General features: G+C 37.0%; 1 protein-coding gene across 1 annotated transcript; it reads left to right on the top strand.

Moving 5' to 3' along the window:
• Positions 1 to 13,751: 13,751 nt before the first annotated feature.
• LOC103436025 (serine/threonine-protein kinase ATG1a-like) lies at positions 13,752 to 18,764 on the top strand. Its single transcript, XM_008374438.4, has 13 exons — positions 13,752 to 14,391; positions 14,486 to 14,603; positions 14,924 to 14,982; positions 15,131 to 15,198; positions 15,800 to 15,893; positions 15,984 to 16,064; positions 16,176 to 16,287; positions 16,454 to 16,508; positions 16,666 to 16,961; positions 17,049 to 17,389; positions 17,581 to 17,878; positions 17,960 to 18,030; positions 18,146 to 18,764. The coding sequence occupies exons 1-13, from the start codon at positions 14,146 to 14,148 to the stop codon at positions 18,380 to 18,382; spliced, it is 2,076 nt and encodes a 691-aa protein (XP_008372660.1). The 5' UTR covers positions 13,752 to 14,145; the 3' UTR covers positions 18,383 to 18,764.
• Positions 18,765 to 22,079: the final 3,315 nt, after the last annotated feature.

Raw genomic sequence — 22,079 nt, 5'->3', positions numbered from 1 at the left:
ATGAGAGGTTTTTAATTCAATTCTCATCAAAGACGAATTTAAACCACATTATTGCTAACTCATTGTGAGGCTAAGCCCACCCTCATTCCCCTTAAATAATATCATTTGTTAAATAAAATAAAATAAATAAATAAATAAAAACCGAGGCTAAATAAGGACGAAATAGAACGTGTTGGAGTACATTTGTCTTTTACAATTTGGGTTTGGGTTTGTACAAGGATATGATTTTAGGATACTAACCCCAATATATGATTTCTTTTGTTTTTTCAATGGCCTATAAACGAAGGGCAAGTTTGAAGTTTTGTGAATGTTTAAGGCATTTTGCTTTAATAGGATCGTTTGGAACTGGTTTTAAAATGGCTGAAAGTCTTTTTTGTGAAAATGTTTTTGAAACTAAGCTTTAGTAGAAATGCAAGTGAATCATGGAAAAATACTTGAAGTGCTTCCTACAAAGATCACATAACTAATGTTTTTTCCAGAAAGCACATAACTGGTGTTTCTTGCAAAAAGCACATAGCTAGTGCTTCTTGCATGAAACACTTTAAGTGCTTTGGAAACTCAAAAATATTTTCTCTAAAAACACTTTTAGTCATTTTAAAAACATTTCCGAACAAGCCCATAGATAAATAAACAACCACTTAAAACAAATGAAATTAATTTTTAGGGTAAAAGACTGTTTACTACCATCATGTTTTGTGGTTTTCAACATTTAGTACATCAAGTTTTTTTCGTCTCAGATTCATACCTAAAGTGTAAATTTTGGGATAGTCTCATACATCCGTTAGTCAAACTGTTAAATTTGCCGTTAATTGTGAAGTGGCGCCATGATTGGGCGCCACGTGTCATCCACGTTTTTTTTTTCTTTTCTTCTTTCTTCTTTTCTTCCTTCTTCATTCCTCCTTCCTCCTTCTTCCTTCCCCTTCTTCTCCTTCTTCCTTCTTCTTCCTTCTCCTTCTCCTTCTTCTTCTTCTTCCTCCGAATCTAGGGAAGTTTTTTTTTTTTTTTCCTTTTTTCTTCTTCTTCCTCCTTTTTCCTCCTTCTTCTTCTTTCTTCTTCCTCCGACTGCAACCTTTTTTTCTTTCTTCCTCCTTCTCCTTCTTCCTTCCTCCTTCTTCCTTCCCCTTCTTCTCCTTCTTCCTTCTTCTTCCTTCTTCTTCTTCTTCTTCTTCTTCTTCATTGAATCTAGGGAAGATGAAGGTTTTTTTTTTTTTTTTGAGGAAGATGAAGAAGAAGGAAGAAGGAAGAAGGAAGAAGGAGAAGAAGAATGGGAAGGAAGACGGAGGAAGGAAGAAGGTAAAGAAGAAGGAGGAAGAAGGAGGAAGAAGAAAGAAGAAAGAAGAAAGAAGAAAAAAAAAAAAAACCTTCATCTTCCCCAGATTCGGAGGAAGAAGAAGGAAGAAGAAGAAGAAGAGGAAGGAAGAAGGAAGAAGGAGAAGGAGGAAGAAAAAAAAAACCTTCATCTTCCCCAGATTCGGAGGAAGAAGAAGAAGAATAAGAAGGAGAAGGAAGAAGAAAAAAAAAAAGAAGTTGCAGTCGGAGGAAGAAGAAGAAGAAGAAGAAGAAAAAAGAAAAAAAAATTCTCCAGATTCGGAGGAAGAAGAAGAAGAAGGAGAAGGAGAAGGAAGAAGAAGGAAGAAGGAGAAGAAGGGGAAGGAAGAAGGAGAAGGAGGAAGAAAAAAAAAGTTGCAGAAGAAGGAAGAAGAAGGAAGAAGAAGAAAGAAGAAGAAAACAAAATAAAAGAAAAGGAAAAAAAAACATGGATGACACGTGGCGCCCAATCATGGCGCCACGTCACAATTAATGGCAGATTTAACAATTTGACTAACGAATATATGAGACTGTCCCAAAATTTACATTTTAGGTATGAATTTGAGACAAAAAAAACTTGATGTACCAAATGTTGAAAACCACAAAACATGAGGGTAGTAAACAGTCTTTTACCCTAATTTTTATTATACAATGATAGTCTTTTATAGGCATTAAACCAAATTTCAATAAAAAAAAAACAAGGCTTATTTTTAGTTACGCCCTCTGTAACTTGATTTTAATCTCACTTTGCTTCATGTAATTCAAAAGTCACCACTTTACTCTCTAAAACTCATATTTCACTCCACTTTGCCTCTTGGAACTCGAAATTGAGTTTCAAGGAGTAAAGTGGTGACTTTTGAGTTACAGGGGTAAAGTGAGATCAAAATGGAGTTACATGAGACGTAGCTAAAAATAAACCAAAAAACAACTAAAGGTAAAGGTTGATGCTATTTACACCAAATTGGTGCACAAAATTTGGCCCCAAATGATGTGGCACATTCTACACCACATAAATTTTAACTACAATTATTTATCAAATTTCAACTTGAGTCAAAATACAAATTTGATTGGTGACAAATCATTTATTACACATTTTTAGTGCACAAATTTGGTGTGCTTATTTGACGACCCTTCCCTAATTTTCCATGTAATTTCCTTCCCAATTGTGTAAAATGACGATTATGCCCTTGTTGGCAAAGTGGAACCTGATGTGGATGTTGTTATTCAGCTTTTAATTTATTTTTCCTATTATGCTTAGTTAGACCCAAAATAGATTTGTAACAAAGAAGTTACGCTTAGTTAAAGTACGTTAACAATGGGTAAAATTGTATACGTGTGTGCTAATTATTTAGTGTTGGAAACACTGTTTTTGATAAGGAGACAAATTTTGTGTACTTTAAAATTGTACAAAATCTAATTCCTTTCTCTTTAAAACCGGTCCCATGACCTACTTCACCCATTAATCAGCTTTTCCCCTTATTCTTCTCACCCAATCAAAAACCCCATCTCCCTTATCCAATCAGAATCTCTCTCTCTCTCTCTCTCTCTCTCTCTCTCTCTCTCTCTTTCTTATTCTCTCCCTCACGCCGAGTCTCACTCTTCTCTCTGCAACAACTAAGAACACTCATTAAACCTCACAGATCAGACCTCACATCACTACCATTGTACTCCTCTCATACCCAAGAGTCCATTTGTACAAGCCGATTAAAAAATGAACGAGTTTTGAGCCTCCAACGTGGACCTTTGACTCGGATGTGGGTTCTCCGACGACTTTCCTTTCAAGTTGCAAGGTTTTGGAAGGTTTAGGAGCAACTATATAACTCCCTGGAGTCCCTAGCCTAAGTTTGAAGTCAAGCCAACGTGTAGACACGTGACTTTGGGACGTTGTAAATGGGGCCAAGATCTTCGAGGCATTTTCAGTCCACTTCTGTCCACTTTTTGGACTTTTAAAAGGTACAATCTTTTTCTTCTCTTCCCAAGCTTCATTTCCATATAAAGTACGTCGGAAATGGTTGAGAAATGAGGAATATATGAAGTTTTAAAGTTTTTACAAAAATCCGGCCAACTTTTCCAGATTCCAACGAACCAAATGACGGCGAACGGTGGCGACGGTGACCGAAAAATTAGAGAAGAAGGAGAATATTCCATCAAAGTTGACGGAATATTCTCACGCCGTTGCTGACACCGTTAGACTTAACAGAATATTCTGTCCCCTGGGATCTGCCAGCGCGTGTGGCTGCGAGCTGGCGACGCGTGGTGGTGCGTGGTCGATGTGTACGGGTCCATGACGTTGCGTAGAATATTTTCTTATATTAAAACCCTCAGTTTGAGCAAACTATGAGGGATTTTTCCTAGCCTTTTTGTGTATGTCCTAATTAATTAATTATTATAGTTGTTTCACATATACGAGAAAGTTACCCCGAGGATGTACGAGGTCAAGCAAGGTTAGGAGGCTACGATCCGACTACGTATTAGTGAGTGGGAATTTGTTTATATATTTATATATATATATATATCTATATTATATATAAAGTTTTATAGTTTCCACAAATGATTTTGGATTGATATTATGTTTATCATGCCATGTTTTATTTCATTTTAAAAGTGCTATTTTATTGTTGAGATTTATAAATTGTCATGGCATGTTCATATACATTTTACTTGCTCATCATGCATGCTTGCACCGATGTAGTACTCGCCTTGGGCCAGGGCCAAGCTTCACATGTATGTTCACATTGCACCGCACGCTCACCTGGATCCATTATAGGTGTCAGTCCTATCCTAGGTTGTAATAGGTAACTAGGACTCATATGTAATGCGTCTAGCGCCAGTCTTCACGTGATTGTAGTACTAGAGCGTATATTGTGATTACACCCAATCCTATTCATGTCAGAATCCCTTTGCGTGAACTCGTGTGTTAGCATAAATTGATGAGCATTTGATTTTCTTATGCCACGGTTGAGATATTATGATTTGTGTATTTCTTGAATTATTGTTGAATTACCTTTGATTTCATACTTATATGTAGTATGATTTTCTGGAAACTATACTTGTTTTACGGCGAGGGGTTAGTATGTTCGTAAAATAACTGTGTTTTACAAACCTTTGTTTTTGCCCACTCACACCTTTTGTTTTTCGCCCCTCCAGGACTTAGTTAGCTGAATTCTCTATGGCATACGAGGAATCCTTGGCGATTCTGACATTCTCCCAAATAAATGTAGGAGCTTATTTCCGGTTGTGTAATAAGTACCTTAACTAGATTTGACTGCTCTAATTTGTCATACTGCCATCTATGCTTTGACTACTTATGTTTTATGGATTCTTCCTATTACTGCGCACTCTCTTTATTAGCTTAAATAAATGCTAGCTTTGGTTTAAATTTATCCATATTTTATACATCACTTTCCTTTTGGCTACGTCACCTTTAGATGTCGGCCAACATGCCTTGACTCCGGTCGGGGTGTGTCAGCTTAAGCAAAGGAGCCTAAATGTATATATTGTTTATTATTTCCCCCATAAATGAGTAAATAAATATAATATATCAGAATTAAAGTTAGTAATAAAGCTTGGGTCTAGTTTAGGACAATGCCTCAACCAACCTAACCCAAAAACATTGGATTGAGGTCGATTGGGTTCTAGAGGCTTTGACCTAATTCTACTCGTGAATTGGGTTGGAAGTTGTGTGGATTTAGGGTTGTACCAGCTCAACTTACACTCAATCGCATTGCTATGTGAAAAAGTCACGTGATAATGTGTGATTAATATAAGACGCAAATTCATTTGGACATGAATCCAACAAAAATAGTCACTAATGATTTGCAATTTGTTCTATTTTCTTCTTCCCATAAAATAAGTACTTTGATATAATGTATAATCACCCCGTTGTAGTCTATGTACCATTAGAACTAGGGAGCTTTAACAAAAAGGACTTCCTCAAACTTTTTCTTAACCAAAGACCACATAATAACTTTATTTAATGAAAATGACTTAAATTTTAATTAAATAAACTTAAACTTTAGTGCAAATGACAAAATTTTAAAATAATAAGAGAAAAATAAAAATAAAAGAGAGTAGAGATACGGGTGAGGAAGGGTGGAAGAGAGAGAAAAGGGGGGACGTGCGATTCACCCATCATCAACATATCTCTCTTAATCCATTACCATCATCTCTCTCATTTTTCACCCTTCAGTATCATCTCTCTCATCTTTTACCCATCACCATTATCTCTCTCATCTTTTACCTATCACCATCATTTATGTCTCATCTTTCACTTATCACTATCATTTCTCTTATCTCCCTTTCTCCCTCTCATGTCCCTCCTTCCTCCACTCCCCTTTGTGTTTTGTTTTTTTGTTATATCAACAATTATTAATAAAAAGCGCTTAATAAAATTTTATTAATAAGCAATATTGCTCTTAAAAATAATATATTTCCAAGAACACTATTGAAAATTCAAGCCCTTTTCTTATTATATTAGTCAGCTTTTTTAGTCTTTTTAATTTTTTAAATTTCTTTAGAAATGGTAATACTATTTCTAGAAGCGGTGACACCATTTCTAGAATTAGAACCACTATTTCTAGAAAGGGTAACACTGTTTATAGAAACAGTGACACTATTTATAGAATCGGTTTCACTATTTCTAAAAACGGTGATACTATTTCTAGAAACAATGTTAATATCTTTAGATACAATGGTCACTATTTCTAAAAATGTTCACTATTTATAAAACAATGACCATGTTGTAAAATTGATGGTATGTACTGTGGAATAAATGAATAAATAAGACACATAATTTACAAGGTTTCTCTACAGTCAGTGTGACTGGAGTACATCTTCAGAGCAGCAGCGGTGCATTTATTTATAATCTGAAATTATAAGATTACAAAGATAACTCTCGCTATTATCTCCTTTCTTTTTCTTCTCTCTGTCGTGAGCCTTGTGACTTATCTCTTCTTTTTCTCTTCTTCCTTCTTTCTTTTCTCTCCTCTCAGCTGTCAGGCTTTGTGTTTTTGTGTGTGATTTTATATGGAATGATGAAGCAGCAAGTGGATTTAGTGGACAAACATGTAGAGTTGTAGTGGGTTGGCCATCCACACATTGAATGGCTTATAAGATTACAACACTCCCCCTGTGATGGCCATAAGCTGTGACGTCGCTGCTGGCTACCACTCCAATCATTTTCACTTGCCTTATTTATTCCCTAGGTAAAAGTGGAATGTTCTTTAGTTTTCTTTAGGCAGGTGTGGCATCTTTTCTAGAAAACCTTAAAATCTGAATCTATTTTTGGGTGCTCCCCGTGATGAGTTTCTCCCCCTGATTTCAAATTCCTTAGGCTGATGTTTTCCCTCAATATGTTGTATCATTTTCACTTACTTGTTGTTGACTTTCCACAACTTGATCTTGAACTAGGCTGGAGGGTTTCTTGAAATGCTGGCGAGGCATGGCCTTTCAATCACTCAATCAGCCACCAATTTTCTCCATTTGGATTCCATGGGCTTATCATTGATCCTTCTGCTTCAGTCTCTTGCATAGTATAAGTGGTGCGCAATTTTTACCTTTTTGGATGGTCCATCACTTCTTGGTGACTCATCCATGCTTGGCAGCTTCAGTGTAAAGAGCCAACATCGGACCAATTATTCTGCAATGTTGGTGACTTAAGACCCAGCTCCATCAACAGTTAAAGATGGTTACTCGAGAGCAATACTAAGTAAGCAATCAGGAAAGGTTCCAGGCAGTCGGTTCCTTACCAGAAGTTTGATTGCAGGTTCCGACTGATTGCTTTCTTTATCGTTGTCTTGCAGGTAAGAGCAAAGGCAAAGGAAATGACAAGGAGATTGCATGATATGAGATACTTTTGCTCTTGAAGGAAAAAGTATAAGATTTTGATGCTGGTGTAAACCTTTTCGATCAAAAAGGGTTTCTTGCTGAGGAAATAAGTTAAGCATTTTTAAGGAGTTGGTTGAAAAGTTATTCTCGGAGAAGAACAAAACTGAGTATGGTGAGAGGTTTGGTTGCAAATTCATTTTCGACAAGGAGAGGGAGTTCGGTGTTTTGGATGTATGCCCTGCCATAAAGGATGAAGGTTGACATATATAGAGATTTCCCCAATAGTAGGTAGTGGTGTGGATGTGGTCTTGTTACCCACGCTTGTTGACAACTTCACGCATTTTCAACTGTCAGATATCTTTGACAAAGTTGCACGTGATATCTGAAAAATGTTGACGGACTTGGTGCAGGAGAATTTGGCTTTTTGAAATTTGGAGAGTAGTGTCTCTTCGATTTTTGAACAAGTGGCCATGTTGCCTCTTCTCGATAGAGGTATCGATTGTATTCAAATTCACTTTGAAGATTTCCTACCTGTGAAAATTGTCTTTGCTGTATTTCTGAGATTTTACTCCATCCAACCTTTTTCTTTCATCATTTCTGAAAATGGCTTACCTATCTAACATTTGCTTAGATTTAAGTCTCAGGAGTGATACAGACAAGCTGCGTCAAGATAATATTTGGCGCCCGTCCTTCTTATCTTCTAATGGCCCTCTTACAATTGGAGACTCTGTGATGAGTGATGAAGTGACAGCTACAGTAATAGCTAGGAACATTCTCACTCCCAGAGATAAAAGAATACTGTCAAAGAGGACTGATGAATCGGTTGTTCAAGACTCTTTGTCTTTCAATGTTCAATGTTCAGGTTCTGTATCCAACATAGGCCAGCGTCTACTTGCTCGATCTCGTTAAGTCGAATTATTAATGGCTGAGGTGGCAAGTCTTAGACAAGAGATTAGATGGCTCAAGTACGAGAATAAAAAGTTGCACAAGCTCGCAAATATTTACTCGATGAACATGAAGAGAAAACTCGACCAGCTGCAGGAATTCGAAAGTTGGATTCAAAGTGATCACCATAAATTCATGGCTAGATTCCGAGGGCAACTGGTGTCTTCCCCTTCTAGTGTTTTGCCAAGTACTAGGGAGTCACATGATCAATCTCCAGTGTCTTCCCCTTCTAGGGTACTGCCAAGTACTGAGGCTTTACATGAACAACCTTTATGAAGGTTCCTTCTTGTTTGTTTGTTTTAACTCATGTGTATGTACATATCTGTAATTTCTCAGAGATATCAATAGATAAGTTTTATTTCATTCAGTGTATTGTGCTAAATACAATAAATCATATACTTCACTAAGATGTGGTACTTCTAGACCAAACATCAATTCATCAGTTCCCTCACGAGGATGAATGATTTTTCTTGGTGTCTAAATATTAATTAACCTCTTAAGTGTTCAGCTCATCCATATGATTATTTAATATCATAAACATCATGGATAAGATTCGCATTGGCATATTGTTTGATCTGCAGCTCAAGACAATATTTCCTTCAACACTTTATAATTTTTCTAGACTCTTCAGGAGTTTCAATTTAATATCATCAACTTTTGCAAGAAATTTTAGTATATTTCAGCAATATCATAATGATAGTACTCACTAAGGTAATTTATACCATCCATTGACATTGAGTGGATAATTTATGTTTTACCTTTTCAGAGCTTACTTCAAGTAATTTGAATCCTTCAGGGATTTTTTACACTTCATTACACATTTTCCTTTGGAATTTATACATAGCAATTTGCTTCCATGTATACTTAAGGGATTTACTTATGGAGATATGCTTTAGGCATTTCATAAAGTTTCCTGTAATATATAATTTTCCATTTAAATGGACAAGCTTCATAATGAGAAATCATGTTTCCAGGAGTGTATTACAATTTTAGGTTTCAACTAAGAACCTTGTGTCATATCATTTGAGTGTAGTTTACTGTATTACAAATGCCCCTATGTAACCTTCTGGGTTCAATATCATTTGGCAATTTGTACAATAGGTCCATTTTCCATGTTCTTGGTAAATTGATATGGAATTGCCTTTCTCCATTTTTGGCCAATAATTTTTCCTTTTATCGATGAACAAAAGAACGTAACTCAATATCCACAGATCAATGATGAATTTAGTAGCTACTAAAAAACCAAAATTACCATTGGTTATCATCAATCCGTGATCCCGTATTCTCATGTGCATGCACATGCATATTTATAAGCATTTCATTACTTTGGATATCCTTGCCTCTTCAGGGGCTTTACATTGTCTCTTCTAGGACAATCATCTCTTATTAGATAATTGTTTAAGAATTTGGATCATAAGCTCATTTAGAGCGTTATAGAGCTTGGATTTTAATTTCCACTTATTGGAGTTAAGTCATTGGAACCTATACGTCTATCATGCTTCATGCACGAGACATCAAAATTTCCATGTCCATGGATTGTCCTTTCTGGGACGTGTATCCATACGGCGACTATCATGCTTCCCGCATGTAACATTTATGCTTCAGGAATGCAATAGTTCAGTAGTGCCATATTCTTCTTCTTTCAAATGACTGAACCTTCTGAATCTAAGGGTCTGCCACGCTTCAGGCGTGTAACAGATAAATCATTTGTTACCACATTATTTTGTCCAACAGGGACATCAATTCTTGTAGGCACATTTTTAGCAAGTATATATGATTTTATTACTTTCGTTGCATCATTAAATGCATTTGGCATTTGATTTGTACATCGTTGCATCATTCAATTATTCTCACTTCATTTTTATATTGATTGCTTCGTGAATCAAAATAAGACAAATTCTCTTCGTTCTTCTGTAACAGTCTTTTCTTGTCATCCTTTTGGAACAGTTTTTCACCCCCTAACAGCGAGAAAATTGTCTTATCAAAATGACATTCCGCAAACTGCGTGGTGAACATATCCCTAGTCAAGGGTTCCAAATGTTGAATGATAGATGATGAATCAAATCCAACATAAATTCCCAGTTTGCGTTAATGCCCCATTTTAGTATATTGTGGCAGTGCAATAGACACACAGATAACTCAACCAAAAACTCGTAAATCTTAATGTTTGGATGGTTCCCAAACACAAGTTATACTGAGAAGTATTGATGGTTGGTAACAAGTCTTAATAGAACTAATAATGTATCATGTAAAATGGTATGTCCCCATCTTGCAATTTTGTTTTCATGAGCAGAGCGCGGGTAATTAATTTTATCCACTTAATAAATGCTTCTTTTAAACCATTTTTGAGTATGGACATGAGGAACATGGCGCTTAACATCAATGCCCAATTATATGCAACAATCATCAAGACTTTGAGATGTAAACTCTCCAGGAAATATGCATTATATCATCATTCACAAAAATCAAGGAATTTTTTGTCCTTATTTAATAGTTTATGGATTGAGACTCTTATGTCCTTTATTACAATTAAGTTGTGGCACTTCGGCTCTTCAAACTTAAGGTACTCATCAAGGAACTTCATGTCTGATCTTGAGGATTTGGGGACTTCATGCCTGATCTTTTTGCATGAGGAACTCAAGTCCAATCATTTTATGTGATGAGGATCAAGAAACTTCAGGTTCTGATCTGATCAAGGAACTTCGGGTCCTATATGTACTCATCGTAACAAAAAGAAGTACAATAAATAAATTAAAGCAATAGGCAGTAATTCCAGCCATGATAAATAAATTGCTTTTTAAGTAAATAAAACTTGTGACAAGGGCTTTGATTAAGCACCATTCACATAAATATCAAAGCTTTAAAGCAAAGGGTAATACTTCTACCCACTGTAAATAAATAGAACTTGTGATATGGCTTTAAATCAATACCATGCATATAAATATGCCAAAAACAGAAAATGCAATGATTAAGTCCTTATCTTTTGCTTTTTCTTTTTCTTGGTTTGCCACTTCTTTTGTTTCATTCTTTCTATTTTTTTGTTTTCATTTCACAACTCTAAGTCCTTTTAGCTACTCAGGAAGTAATAGTAATAATAAGTTCCAATTGGTATTCCACCTCCGGTGAGTTTCGAAAAAGTTGAAAAGGTTCCCATAAGTTTTGGAGTCAAGAGTGTTTGCAACTTATGAAAAGATCAAACTGTTGGATTTAGCTCAAATTTTAGTATGATATGGATAAGAGGATACCGAACAACTTTCGTGAAGAAACAATTTCGATCTAAGCTACTGAAATGGAGTTTTGGTACTCATAAGGTGCCTGTCCAATTTTCTGCGGAAATTGAAAACTGGTTTGGTATTTTAGTTATTTGGGATGACCGCACCGTTGGAATTTTCTAAAAATTTGATATGTTGTAGGTACTGGGCGGACAAACAACTTTGAAGAAGAAAGTATTTCAAAGTTTTGGTACTCATAAGGTCCACAAGTTGGAGTTCCAAGGCTGTCAAATTCTCTACGAATTTTGAGTCTGTACTATTGTGCTTCTGCAAAGGATGATATACAATCATACAACAACATATATATATTTGCTTCAAGAAAATCCGTAGTACAAAGATTTTAAGATGAAATGAAAAGATTTTCTTATCTGTGAGATTCCAGGCGATAGAGGTGAACAGGATTTGTGACGTTGTGCTTTTCATTGACACGAGAGCTTCTCGTGCTGATAACGTGTTGTAAAATCGACGATATGTGCAGTGGAATAAATAAATAAGACACAGAATTTACGAGGTTCCTCTATAGTCAGTGTGACTGGAGTACGTCCTCGGAGCAGCAACAGTGCTTTTATTTATAATCTGAAATCATAAGATTATAAAGATAGCTCTCTCTATTATCTCCTCTCTTTTTCTTCTCTCTGCCGTGAGCCTTGTGGCTCTCTCTTCTTTTTCTCTTCTTCCTTCTTTCTTTTCTCTCTTCTCAGCTGTCAGGCTTTGTGTTTTTGTGTGTGATTTTACATGGAAGGATGAGGCAGCAAGTGGACTTAGTGGACAAACATGTAGAGTTGTAGTGGGTTGGCTATCCACACATTAAATGGCTTACTTCTACCCTCTTTTAAGTTGTAAAGGGAAAAACTTTCATTTGGTTATTCACAATGGGAAACAAAACTCCTTGACAAACGCTTGTTAGAATCTATAAATCTAAAAAAGCTAAAAAAAAGTGAAGGCACCTCTTCGGCTTAATGAAACATGATTAGAGATTTGAATTTTAAAAAAAATTAAAAAAACGAAAATCATATACAATTACAAAAAGAAAAAGAAAAAGAAAATCAATATATGACATTCATCCTAATCTTTAAAGATGACGTCAAAGAAAGTTATATTCAATTACAAAAAGTATAAGGAAAATTATATATAATTACAAAAAAGAACAAAAACAGTGGTCCCAAGTATAAGGAAACAAAAACAGCGGTCCTAAGGTTTTGTTAGGAATATAAAAACAGTGGTCTCAATTCACAAAACTTGGTTGACGATTATGCACGCGCCCTAGTTTGTTTATTTTTTTTCTTTATGGTTTGTCCTTACCATTAAATAAAATTATTATATTGTTTTATTTTTAATTTTTGTTAAAACTTAAAGTTTTGAACCTTTTTTTTATTAATTTTCCTTTAAAACTATGCTCATTAATTTTCAACAATCCTCTTTTCTGGGGTATTTTCTTTTAGTTGTATTAATACATTGCCCTACTGCCAAAACAAAAGAGTGTCAAGATTCATTTCCACTTCAAATCATGCCCAACATTCAATATTCAATACTCCTATGTTTGGGACACTACACAAAACCAAACTTGAAGTTCATTTTCAAATCTCAGTCATTTGTGGGTGGGCCTTTGAGTTTTACTTGTCTAATATGTGGGCAGGTGCATTAAGTCCACATCAAATCAAAGCCTCTGTTTTTTTTTTGTTTTTTTTATTTTTTATTTTTTTTTAATGCTTATGATCAAAAGATTTCTAATTTGGGCCAGGGTCCTAATCCCATCTGCATTAGGACTGGACCATCATTAAATTGGGTTTTTAGGCAAACATCCCTCTCATAATATTCTTCTTAATCTAAAACACAGTAAGTTGAACAAAATGACTATAACCATGAAAACAAATCACTATTTACACATAAAAACAAGGTAATTAAATTTCTAAATTATTTAGCACTGATTAGGTAAATCTTAAATGCATGCATAAATTTTTAGACAAAATATTCAAATACGTGGTTCAGAAGGATAATTTAACAATGTAATAAGCTAGATCGCTAATGTATGTGTGTATGAATGAATGTGTGTATGTATATATGTATATATGTGTGTATTTATGTATCCTAACGATGTCGTCACTGTCACATGGAGGTTTGAAGTTCTACAATCTTGTGAATTTTAATCCAGCAATAATTGCTAAAATTGGATGTATGTATGCTAACGATGTTATTACTATCACGTGAGGTTTTAAGGTTCTAAAATCTTGTAATTTTTAATCTAGCCATAATTGTCCAAATAGGATGAACAAAATCAAATTAAAAACATAAAAATAAGAAAATGTACTATACCATACATAGTACATTCAAATCAAGGAAGAAACAATTTTTTTTTTTTTTTTTTTTTGCTTATATTCTCTGCTTCCACTCAACCTCTCTCTCTCTCTCTCTCAGCAAAAAGTGTTTGCTTTAGGACTCTCTCTCTCTCTCTCTCTCTCTCTCTCTCTCTCTCTCTCTCTCTGATTTAGCATTGACAATCGGCGTCGGTTTTCCACACACACAAGAAAAATGTAATTAAAGTCTCTCTACTTTGTTTAGTTTTGTTTCCAAATTCCGATATGACCATTGTTCCCCTTTTTATTATCCTCGCAAAGACATAACCACCACTCCCACTTCCGCAATAACCACCGTCATCGCCACCGTCAACCTCCTCCCCCCAAACCCACACTCGAGTTCACAGCTTTAGTCAACACCCAAATTTAAAAAATTGACCCATGATCTTCTCGCGCAGCGACGATTAGAGTTTCGACCCACCACCACGGCGGCGGCGGACATGGATCACCGCGACCACAACCAGTCCCGCCTCATCGGAGACTACATACTTGGCCCCAAAGTCGGGTCGGGTTCATTCGCGGTTGTTTGGCGCTCACGCCACCGACAACTCGGTATTGAAGTTGCCGTCAAAGAAATTGACAAGACGCAGCTCAGCCCAAAAGTCAGCGACAACCTACTCAAAGAAATTTCCATTCTCAGCACCATCAACCACCCCAACATCATTCGCCTTTTCGAGGCCATCCAGGTATTGTTTTTGCTTATTCCGAGGTTCTTTTGTTTCCTTATTTTTCTGAGTTATTTATGTATGTGCAATGTTGGTGGTTTGGGGGTTTTGGCAGACCAAGGACAGAATCTACCTTGTGCTGGAGTACTGTGACGGCGGCGACCTGGCAGCGTATATTCACCGACAAGGGAAGGTCTCAGAAACTGTTGCCAGGCACTTTATGAGGCAATTGGGTATTTTTCTTTTTTCTGTGATCAACTTTGCTTTTAATTCAAGTTTTTAATGAAAGTTCATATTTTTGGGGGATTTGGATAATTGTGGTTGCCCTCAACACTTTTCAGATTGATTTCTGGCTCTTTAGACGAATAGAAGTTCAATCTCTTTTAAATGGTTGGCCAGTTTGGTTTGTGTTATGTGTTAGAAATAGAAATAATTTTTGGATGATTAGGCTAATTATGCTGGTGGGAATGTTCTTAATTTGACAGTTTAGCTGTTTTCTTCCTTTTTTGCTAGTGGGAATTTTGACATGTTTGATTTGGATTCTCCTGAACAGCTGCAGGATTGCAAGTGCTTCAAGAAAAGCACCTCATTCATCGGGATTTAAAGCCGCAGGTATTGTGCTATTTTGTTTTGTCGTGAGTCATGATTCGTGAGATGTGTGATATGTTTATGACGTTTGATACATTGTCGATTATTGTTGGAAATTTTGGTTTTTGTTTTTCTTGTCTCCTGACTTGTCGATTTCTGGCCGAAATTGTAGAACTTACTCTTGTCAACAACGGTTGAAGATACCCCACTATTGAAGATAGGGGATTTTGGTTTTGCAAGGTAAACTACTAAGATCCTTTTCGACACTACCCCTTCCACATTGTTTGTGAATTCGAAGCTGCAACCCAAGTGAAGAAGTTTACTTATTTAGCTTTGTGGTGCTTTTATGATATCATGCTTTAACACATTCAACCAATACTAGTTCAACACTATCCCAATTATTTGGCTTTCTGATAAGCAGGATAAAAGATTTATTTTGTCGTTTACTTTTATTATATGCGATCGGATTAGCCAAAAGCTTTTACTATTGTATGACCTTCAACTTGGCCGTGTGCTAAGGAGGGTTTTTTGTTGAACGTCAGCTTCTGTGTTCCTTCTGTTAACCAAATCTTCCATTCATAACCTGTGGTTTATGAAATTAACATCTACTACTGAGAGATGCTATATGTTGTCGTTTGAGGAAATTTGAGATGGCATGAACTGTTTCAATGGCACAAAGAGGTTTATTAAATTTTTCACCAGCTCCTCTCTAAAAAACATTCAATTTTTTAAAATGATCCGAAGCAAGCTCAGTTGGCAATATATGAAAGTAAAATATTGGTGACAAGTATTTCTAAATGCATTTTGCACTTGGTCATTGTCCTGATGTTCCTGTTCGCAGATCCCTCACGCCCCAAGGCTTGGCTGACACACTATGTGGTTCACCACTGTACATGGCTCCAGAGATTATTAAGAGCCAAAAATATGATGCAAAGGTGATAGAATGTGAAACTGACATTACTGACAAAGTTGTTGGTACCTCTACCCTTTTTATTCATCTTTAATTTGTTATATGGTCTTTGCAGGCCGATTTGTGGAGTGTTGGAGCAATTTTGTTTCAGCTGGTGACCGGGAAGCCACCGTTTGATGGGAATAGTCAATTACAGGTCTGATGAAATCTTAATACATATATTTGGTTATAAGATTTTAGGATTTGAATCACATACTCTACCCAGAAGGTCTCATCTTGTGTATTTAATGGTTCACACAATATGCAGCTTTTCCAAAATATCGTGACATCGACTGAACTGAGGTTTCCACAAGGTGCTTTGGAAGAATTGCATCCAGATTACATAGATCTCTGCAGAAGCCTGTTACGTCAAAATCCAGGTCATGATTGATATATTATTAAGTATCTGGTGTTATGCTTGCCTATGTATTTTGATTTAATTACATTTCAGAGCTGAATAATGTGTGATTTACTACTAGTGACATGTGAATATCAAGAGTTTACTCAACAAAGCTACCATGTAAAAAATAATACCTTGATTTGCAGTTGAGCGACTATCATTTATGGAGTTCTTCAATCACAAGTTCCTCAGAGATTCTAGGTAAAGCATTTAGTTTCATAGCTTTCAAACCGCATGGATTTTAGCTATAGTACATTTGACATTTTAGTAAAAATTAGATACCAGTAAGTAAGATTACTACCTATACCTACCTATACGTATGCAGTCATTACAATTGTTTCTTATTTATAATATGTAGGTATCAAGTGGATGTTGATCATCCTTCAGTACTTCCATCACTTAAATCAACGGTCGAACAGATTAGTTCTTCTGTCTCCGACAAGATACTGCAAATGCGTTCCAGGCAAACCACCAACTCATCTAGCAGAGATCCGAGTTCAGATTTTCCATCTGCACATGACCAAAAATTGTCACAAAGAAATTATGGCAGTATATCCTGCACTAGGAGTGTTCAAGGGCAGGTGCAAGATATTGCATCTCATAGGATGAGGAAATCTATTACCCGAGATCCAAACTTGCCGGATCAGCTTCGAGGTCTGTTTTTGTGTTTGGGATTCCCTAATTATGCTTGTGCTATGTTAGTTTGTTGAATTATTTATTTTGGTTTGCCTTGCCTTCCAGTTTCTGATTCAATGGAGTCCATTGAGAAAGACTATGTTATGGTCAATTCTTTCTCGTATTACCTTGAATCTTCCCTGCAACATCATTCCACAATGAGAGCTTCTATCAGTGCGTCAAAGCAGCACCATCATGATAAAACAGTTCTAATGAAAACAGAGGAGCAGGCAGCTAGTTCTGTTGGTGCAGAAAGTTCACAAACTAGTGGATCAGCTACATTACCAGCATCTTGTGAATCAACACTGTTACTGGAAGTGCAAGGACTATCTATACTGCATCCTTCTACTAGGGTCCATCTGTTACATCAGTATGCTCAGGTTCTTGCAGATCTGTCGCAGGAAAAGGTGCGTCAGTTACAGTTCTACATCATGGAATGTGCTCATCTAATTTTTATTGCACTAGACTTAGTTCAATATCATAATATGTTTTATTTACAAGAGTGTATCAAGGAATTTAACTATATTAGCATGATTAGACAACTACTCTCGACTTTTTTAGGGGTCTGTATTAAAGTAATTGTTACTTTTGGTTGCAGTACAATGCAGGACTAGTTCTAGACTCATTTTCGGTTCAACTTGTTGTTTTGGCCATATGGAAGAAATCTCTTCAAATTTGCAGCACTTGGCTGGCATCATCTAAAGCGGATAAATCACCTGAAGGCAGCTCAGCGAATGAATCCTCACTTGTGCAGGGAGGTGCTGCCTCATCAACAAACGCCTCAGAAAATGTAGATTTTAGCCGGCCTTCATCTGTTTCGATGTGGGCAGAGCGAAGGTTTATTGTTGCATTTGATCGAGCAGAGCATCTATCGTATCATATCCAAGATATGGATGGTTAGTCTGTCGATAAACTGTCTGATCGCAATTTTTAAGTTTTCTGCTTGTATTCTGCTGATTATGTGGTGTACATTGCAGGTGCTGCTGAATTGCCGGATGCCATAGAAATTATCTACCAAAAAGCGCTAGAAGTTGGGACAAGGGGTGCTGTAAGTAAACTTACTTGCACAAGTGCCGCCGTCTTACTTTGTCAAATTACATCTCTAATCCTGTTGGCAGATTTCACAATCTTTGACCAATTAGATTCTGCCTATGTTTTTCCAGGTAGATGAGTACATGGAGAACAAGGGTAGTGCCGAAGCATTGTACTCCAAGGCTATGCTTCTCCTTTCTTTTATTACAGGAGAAGCCACGTCTCTGCCACTAAACCCTCCATTTTCCCTAACTCCTGCCAACAAGAAGCGAATTCAACAATACATTCTGCACTTGGAGTCCCATCGGATCAATTTTCTCAAATCACAGCCTGCTCCTGTGCAAACCCCCGGTTCCTTGGCTAAGTAAATATGACTGCCTCTGTACAGCCATTACTGACAAACCGGCTTTTTCTGTGCATATTACTGGTATGCGGGTAAATCGTGGTCAAATCGGCGGGAAGTTTTGAACTCTGGGGGATGATAGTGAGACCTCTATCACATGACTGGATAGGGGACGGCAAATAATAGCCTCTGCAGGGAAGGCAAATGTGGAAGGAACCAGATGGCCTTGATTGCTTGAGTATATATGGAAACAAAACAACTGTAAATATGAATGGTGGTAACTTCTCCCTTGTAAAGGGTGGCTATCACGGTAAATGCCAAATTTCACGACGATGTTTAGTTTTTACCACTATTTCTTCCTACTCTTTCCTCTTTACTAAAAATATAAGGATTAATTACGTTCTACACCTTTTAAGTTTGGAGAGACTTCGAAAATAGGGTACGAAGTTTTTTAACTTTTTCATATTACATGATAAGGTATTGAAATTATATCAATGCATGCTTTTGGTCTAATGTATTATTTGATCTTTATTAAATTGATGTTAAGGTGAGGATTGAACTCTTAATTGGGCTGACATGTAAGTTACATTTGTACATTGACAAAAGAAACTCGTCGATCTAAAGAAATATTGAACGTTCAAACAGACAAAATGTATAAATTAATACAATTTTAAAACCTTGTGCAATGTAAGAAAATTGGAACTACATAACTCATTGTGAAAACCACGTCAAAATGTATTAAGCTTGAACTTAACATGTAAACCCATAACCCATTTTATATAAACAGGCTCTATAAAATAAGCTGAAGAAACACATAAGGGGCAAAGCGATCTGAAGTTAGGGTTAGGGGATTAGCATAGAGACTTGAAAAGGTTATAGTTACTATTGGCTCCATAGTCCATCGAACAAAAGGAAAATATTTATGCTATGAAAACATGTATATGTGCAAAAGCTTCTCATCGCGTCACATTGTCTCCTGTAAAACTCGCAAAAACACAAGGGTTTCTGGGCAATTCTGCAGGCTGTATTGAATAGCCACGATGAGTAAAAATCGTCAAAACAAGCATATATAAACTCTTCGGGCCTTTCTCTTCCCAGCGGCTGCTGGCATCGGCCACTCGGTTCTCGTTGGCCTCTACAGAGCACCTCGTGTAAGGCTTGAATCCCGTTTGATGAGCCTTGAGTTTCCCTTGGCCAAGTCCTAGTGTCAGCAGCCCCTATGTGTTGCTGTCTCGTGCTGGTGATACATTTTTCTCCGTTTCTGGAGGACATCCATGTCTTTCTATTCAGGTCAAGCTGTGATGTTGATGCATCTCTCATCTTTCTCATCAGCATTTTGATTTGCTTCTTCTGTAGCACCTTGAGGCGTATGAAGGTGGTGAAAAACTCAGCGGCAATACCTCTCGCAAATAACGGTTGAGAGGCCATCCACCCCCAACAAAGGTAGTTAACATGATAAGAGACTAATTGATTCAAATGACAGATTGATCAAAATCAATCGATGTGCATAAATGTTCAACTACCTCTTCAGAAACCTCTTTCCACGGATCATTGATGTTGCCGATACTTCTACTGCGATGATAACTAGAATCAGAAGCTAGGAGATTTAGATCAGGTTCTTTTGGTTCTTCTGATCGTTCTGTCCCTTTCTCATGCCTCTCTAATGCATCTGTCTCTACTTCGCCGCTTGAAGGTATGTTGGAACCACATGAAGAACAATCAACGTGACATTTACTTATTATTTAATAAGAAAGACATGTTTTATTGAAGGGTAATGCTAGGAAGACTAAATTTGTAGACAAAATCTTGCAAATTAAATGACATGGAACACTATTAGAAATGATGATGCTCCAAAAACCCTGGCTACCAATCGTCTAACACCAGAGGAAATTCAATATTATGGGAAGAATGGCTTGTGCTTTCATTGTGCAGATAAATATATTCTTGGTCATTATTGTGAGAAAAAACACAACTTATGTTGATTGATGTGTATGATTCTATGAATGAAGTTGCTAATCATGGCAAAGACAATTCTGAACTTGAAGTTACAGCTTGTGCAGTTTATGGGACTCCTGCACTTCTGATTTTATCAAGGCTAGCAATAGTCCCTTCTCTTCTCTAGTCCTCCAGATGAAGGAAAAAGAAGGCACTTGGAGATTATGCATCGAGCACAAAGAACTGAATCAGCTTACAATTAAAGATAAATATCCAATACATGTCATTGATGAATTGTTGGATGATTTATATTATGCTCAATTTTTTTTTCTAATTTGGGTTTTAGGGTTGGTTATCACCAAATTAGTATACATGAAGATGATACAACAACAACAACAACAAAGCCTTTTCCCACTAAGTGGGGTCGGCTATATGAATCCTAGAACGCCATTGCGCTCGGTTTTGTGTCATGTCCTCCGTTAGATCCAAGTACTCTAAGCCTTTTCTTAGAGTCTCTTCCAAAGTTTTCCTAGGTCTTCCTCTACCCCTTCGGCCCTGAACCTCTGTCCCGTAGTCACATCTTCGAACCGGAGCGTCAGTTGGCCTTCTTTGCACATGTCCAAATCACCGGAACCGATTTTCTCTCATCTTTCCTTCAATTTCGGCTACTCCTACTTTACCTCGGATAACCTCATTCTCAATCTTATCCTTTCTCGTGTGCCCACACATCCCACGAAGCATCCTCATCTCTGCTACACCCATTTTGTGTACGTGTTGATGTTTCACCGCCCAACATTCTGTGCCATACAACATCGCTGGCCTTATTGCCGTCTTATAAAATTTTCCCTTGAGCTTCAGTGGCCTACGACGGTCACACAACATGCTGGATGCACTCTTACACTTCATCCATCCAGCTCGTATTCTATGGTTGAGATCTCCATCTAATTCTCCGTTCTCTTGTAAGATAGATCCTAGGTAGCGAAAACGGTCGCTTTTTGTGATCTTCGCTAAATTGCTCCGGTCATTAGTGTGGATAAGTATATAAATGGATAGAGATAGGAAAGCAAACACAAGATGTACGTGGTTCACCCAGATTGGCTACGTCCACGGAATAGAAGAGTTCTCATTAATTGTGAAGGGTTTACACAAGTACATAGGTTCAAGCTCTCCTTTAGTGAGTACAAGTGAATGATTTAGTACAAATGACATTAGAGTACAAATGACATTAGGAAATATTGTGGGAGAATGATCTCGTAATCACGAAACTTCTAAGTATCGGAGTGTGGTATCATCTTGACTTGCCTTATCTGTCTCATAGGTAGATGTGGCAGCTTCTCTGAAAGTACTCTTCCTCCATCCAGGGGTGGTATCTTTAACTGATGGAGATGCACAAGGTAATGTATCAATTTCACTTGAAGCTTACTTGTAGTTTCAGGCTTGGTCAAGCGCGATACAAACCATGTAGTAGGAGTCCCCCAAGTCGCCGAGCTAGGGGATTTGCTGAAAGAGGTGACAGACAAGGTAAGCAATCAGAGCTCCGGCTGATTGTTCACCTTCTCCCCATCTTGCAGCAGCATGAAGGATAAAGAGAAGAAAAATGAGAAGAGATGATATGGGATACTTTTGCTTTTGAAGAAGTAACTTTCCACAGGCTTATTCTTGAACTGAGCTGGAGGGTTTTCTGGTTTCCTCCAGAGTATAAGGCCGACTGAAGAATTTGAGGGTCAAAACAAGTCCATCAAATCTAGAGTACGTTCGACCCTGCTGATATGGGATACTTTTGCTTT

Source organism: Malus domestica, chromosome 07, assembly GCF_042453785.1.
Source record: "Malus domestica chromosome 07, GDT2T_hap1".
Classification (NCBI taxonomy): domain Eukaryota; kingdom Viridiplantae; phylum Streptophyta; class Magnoliopsida; order Rosales; family Rosaceae; genus Malus; species Malus domestica.
This window is presented reverse-complemented; position numbering and strand designations above follow the sequence as displayed.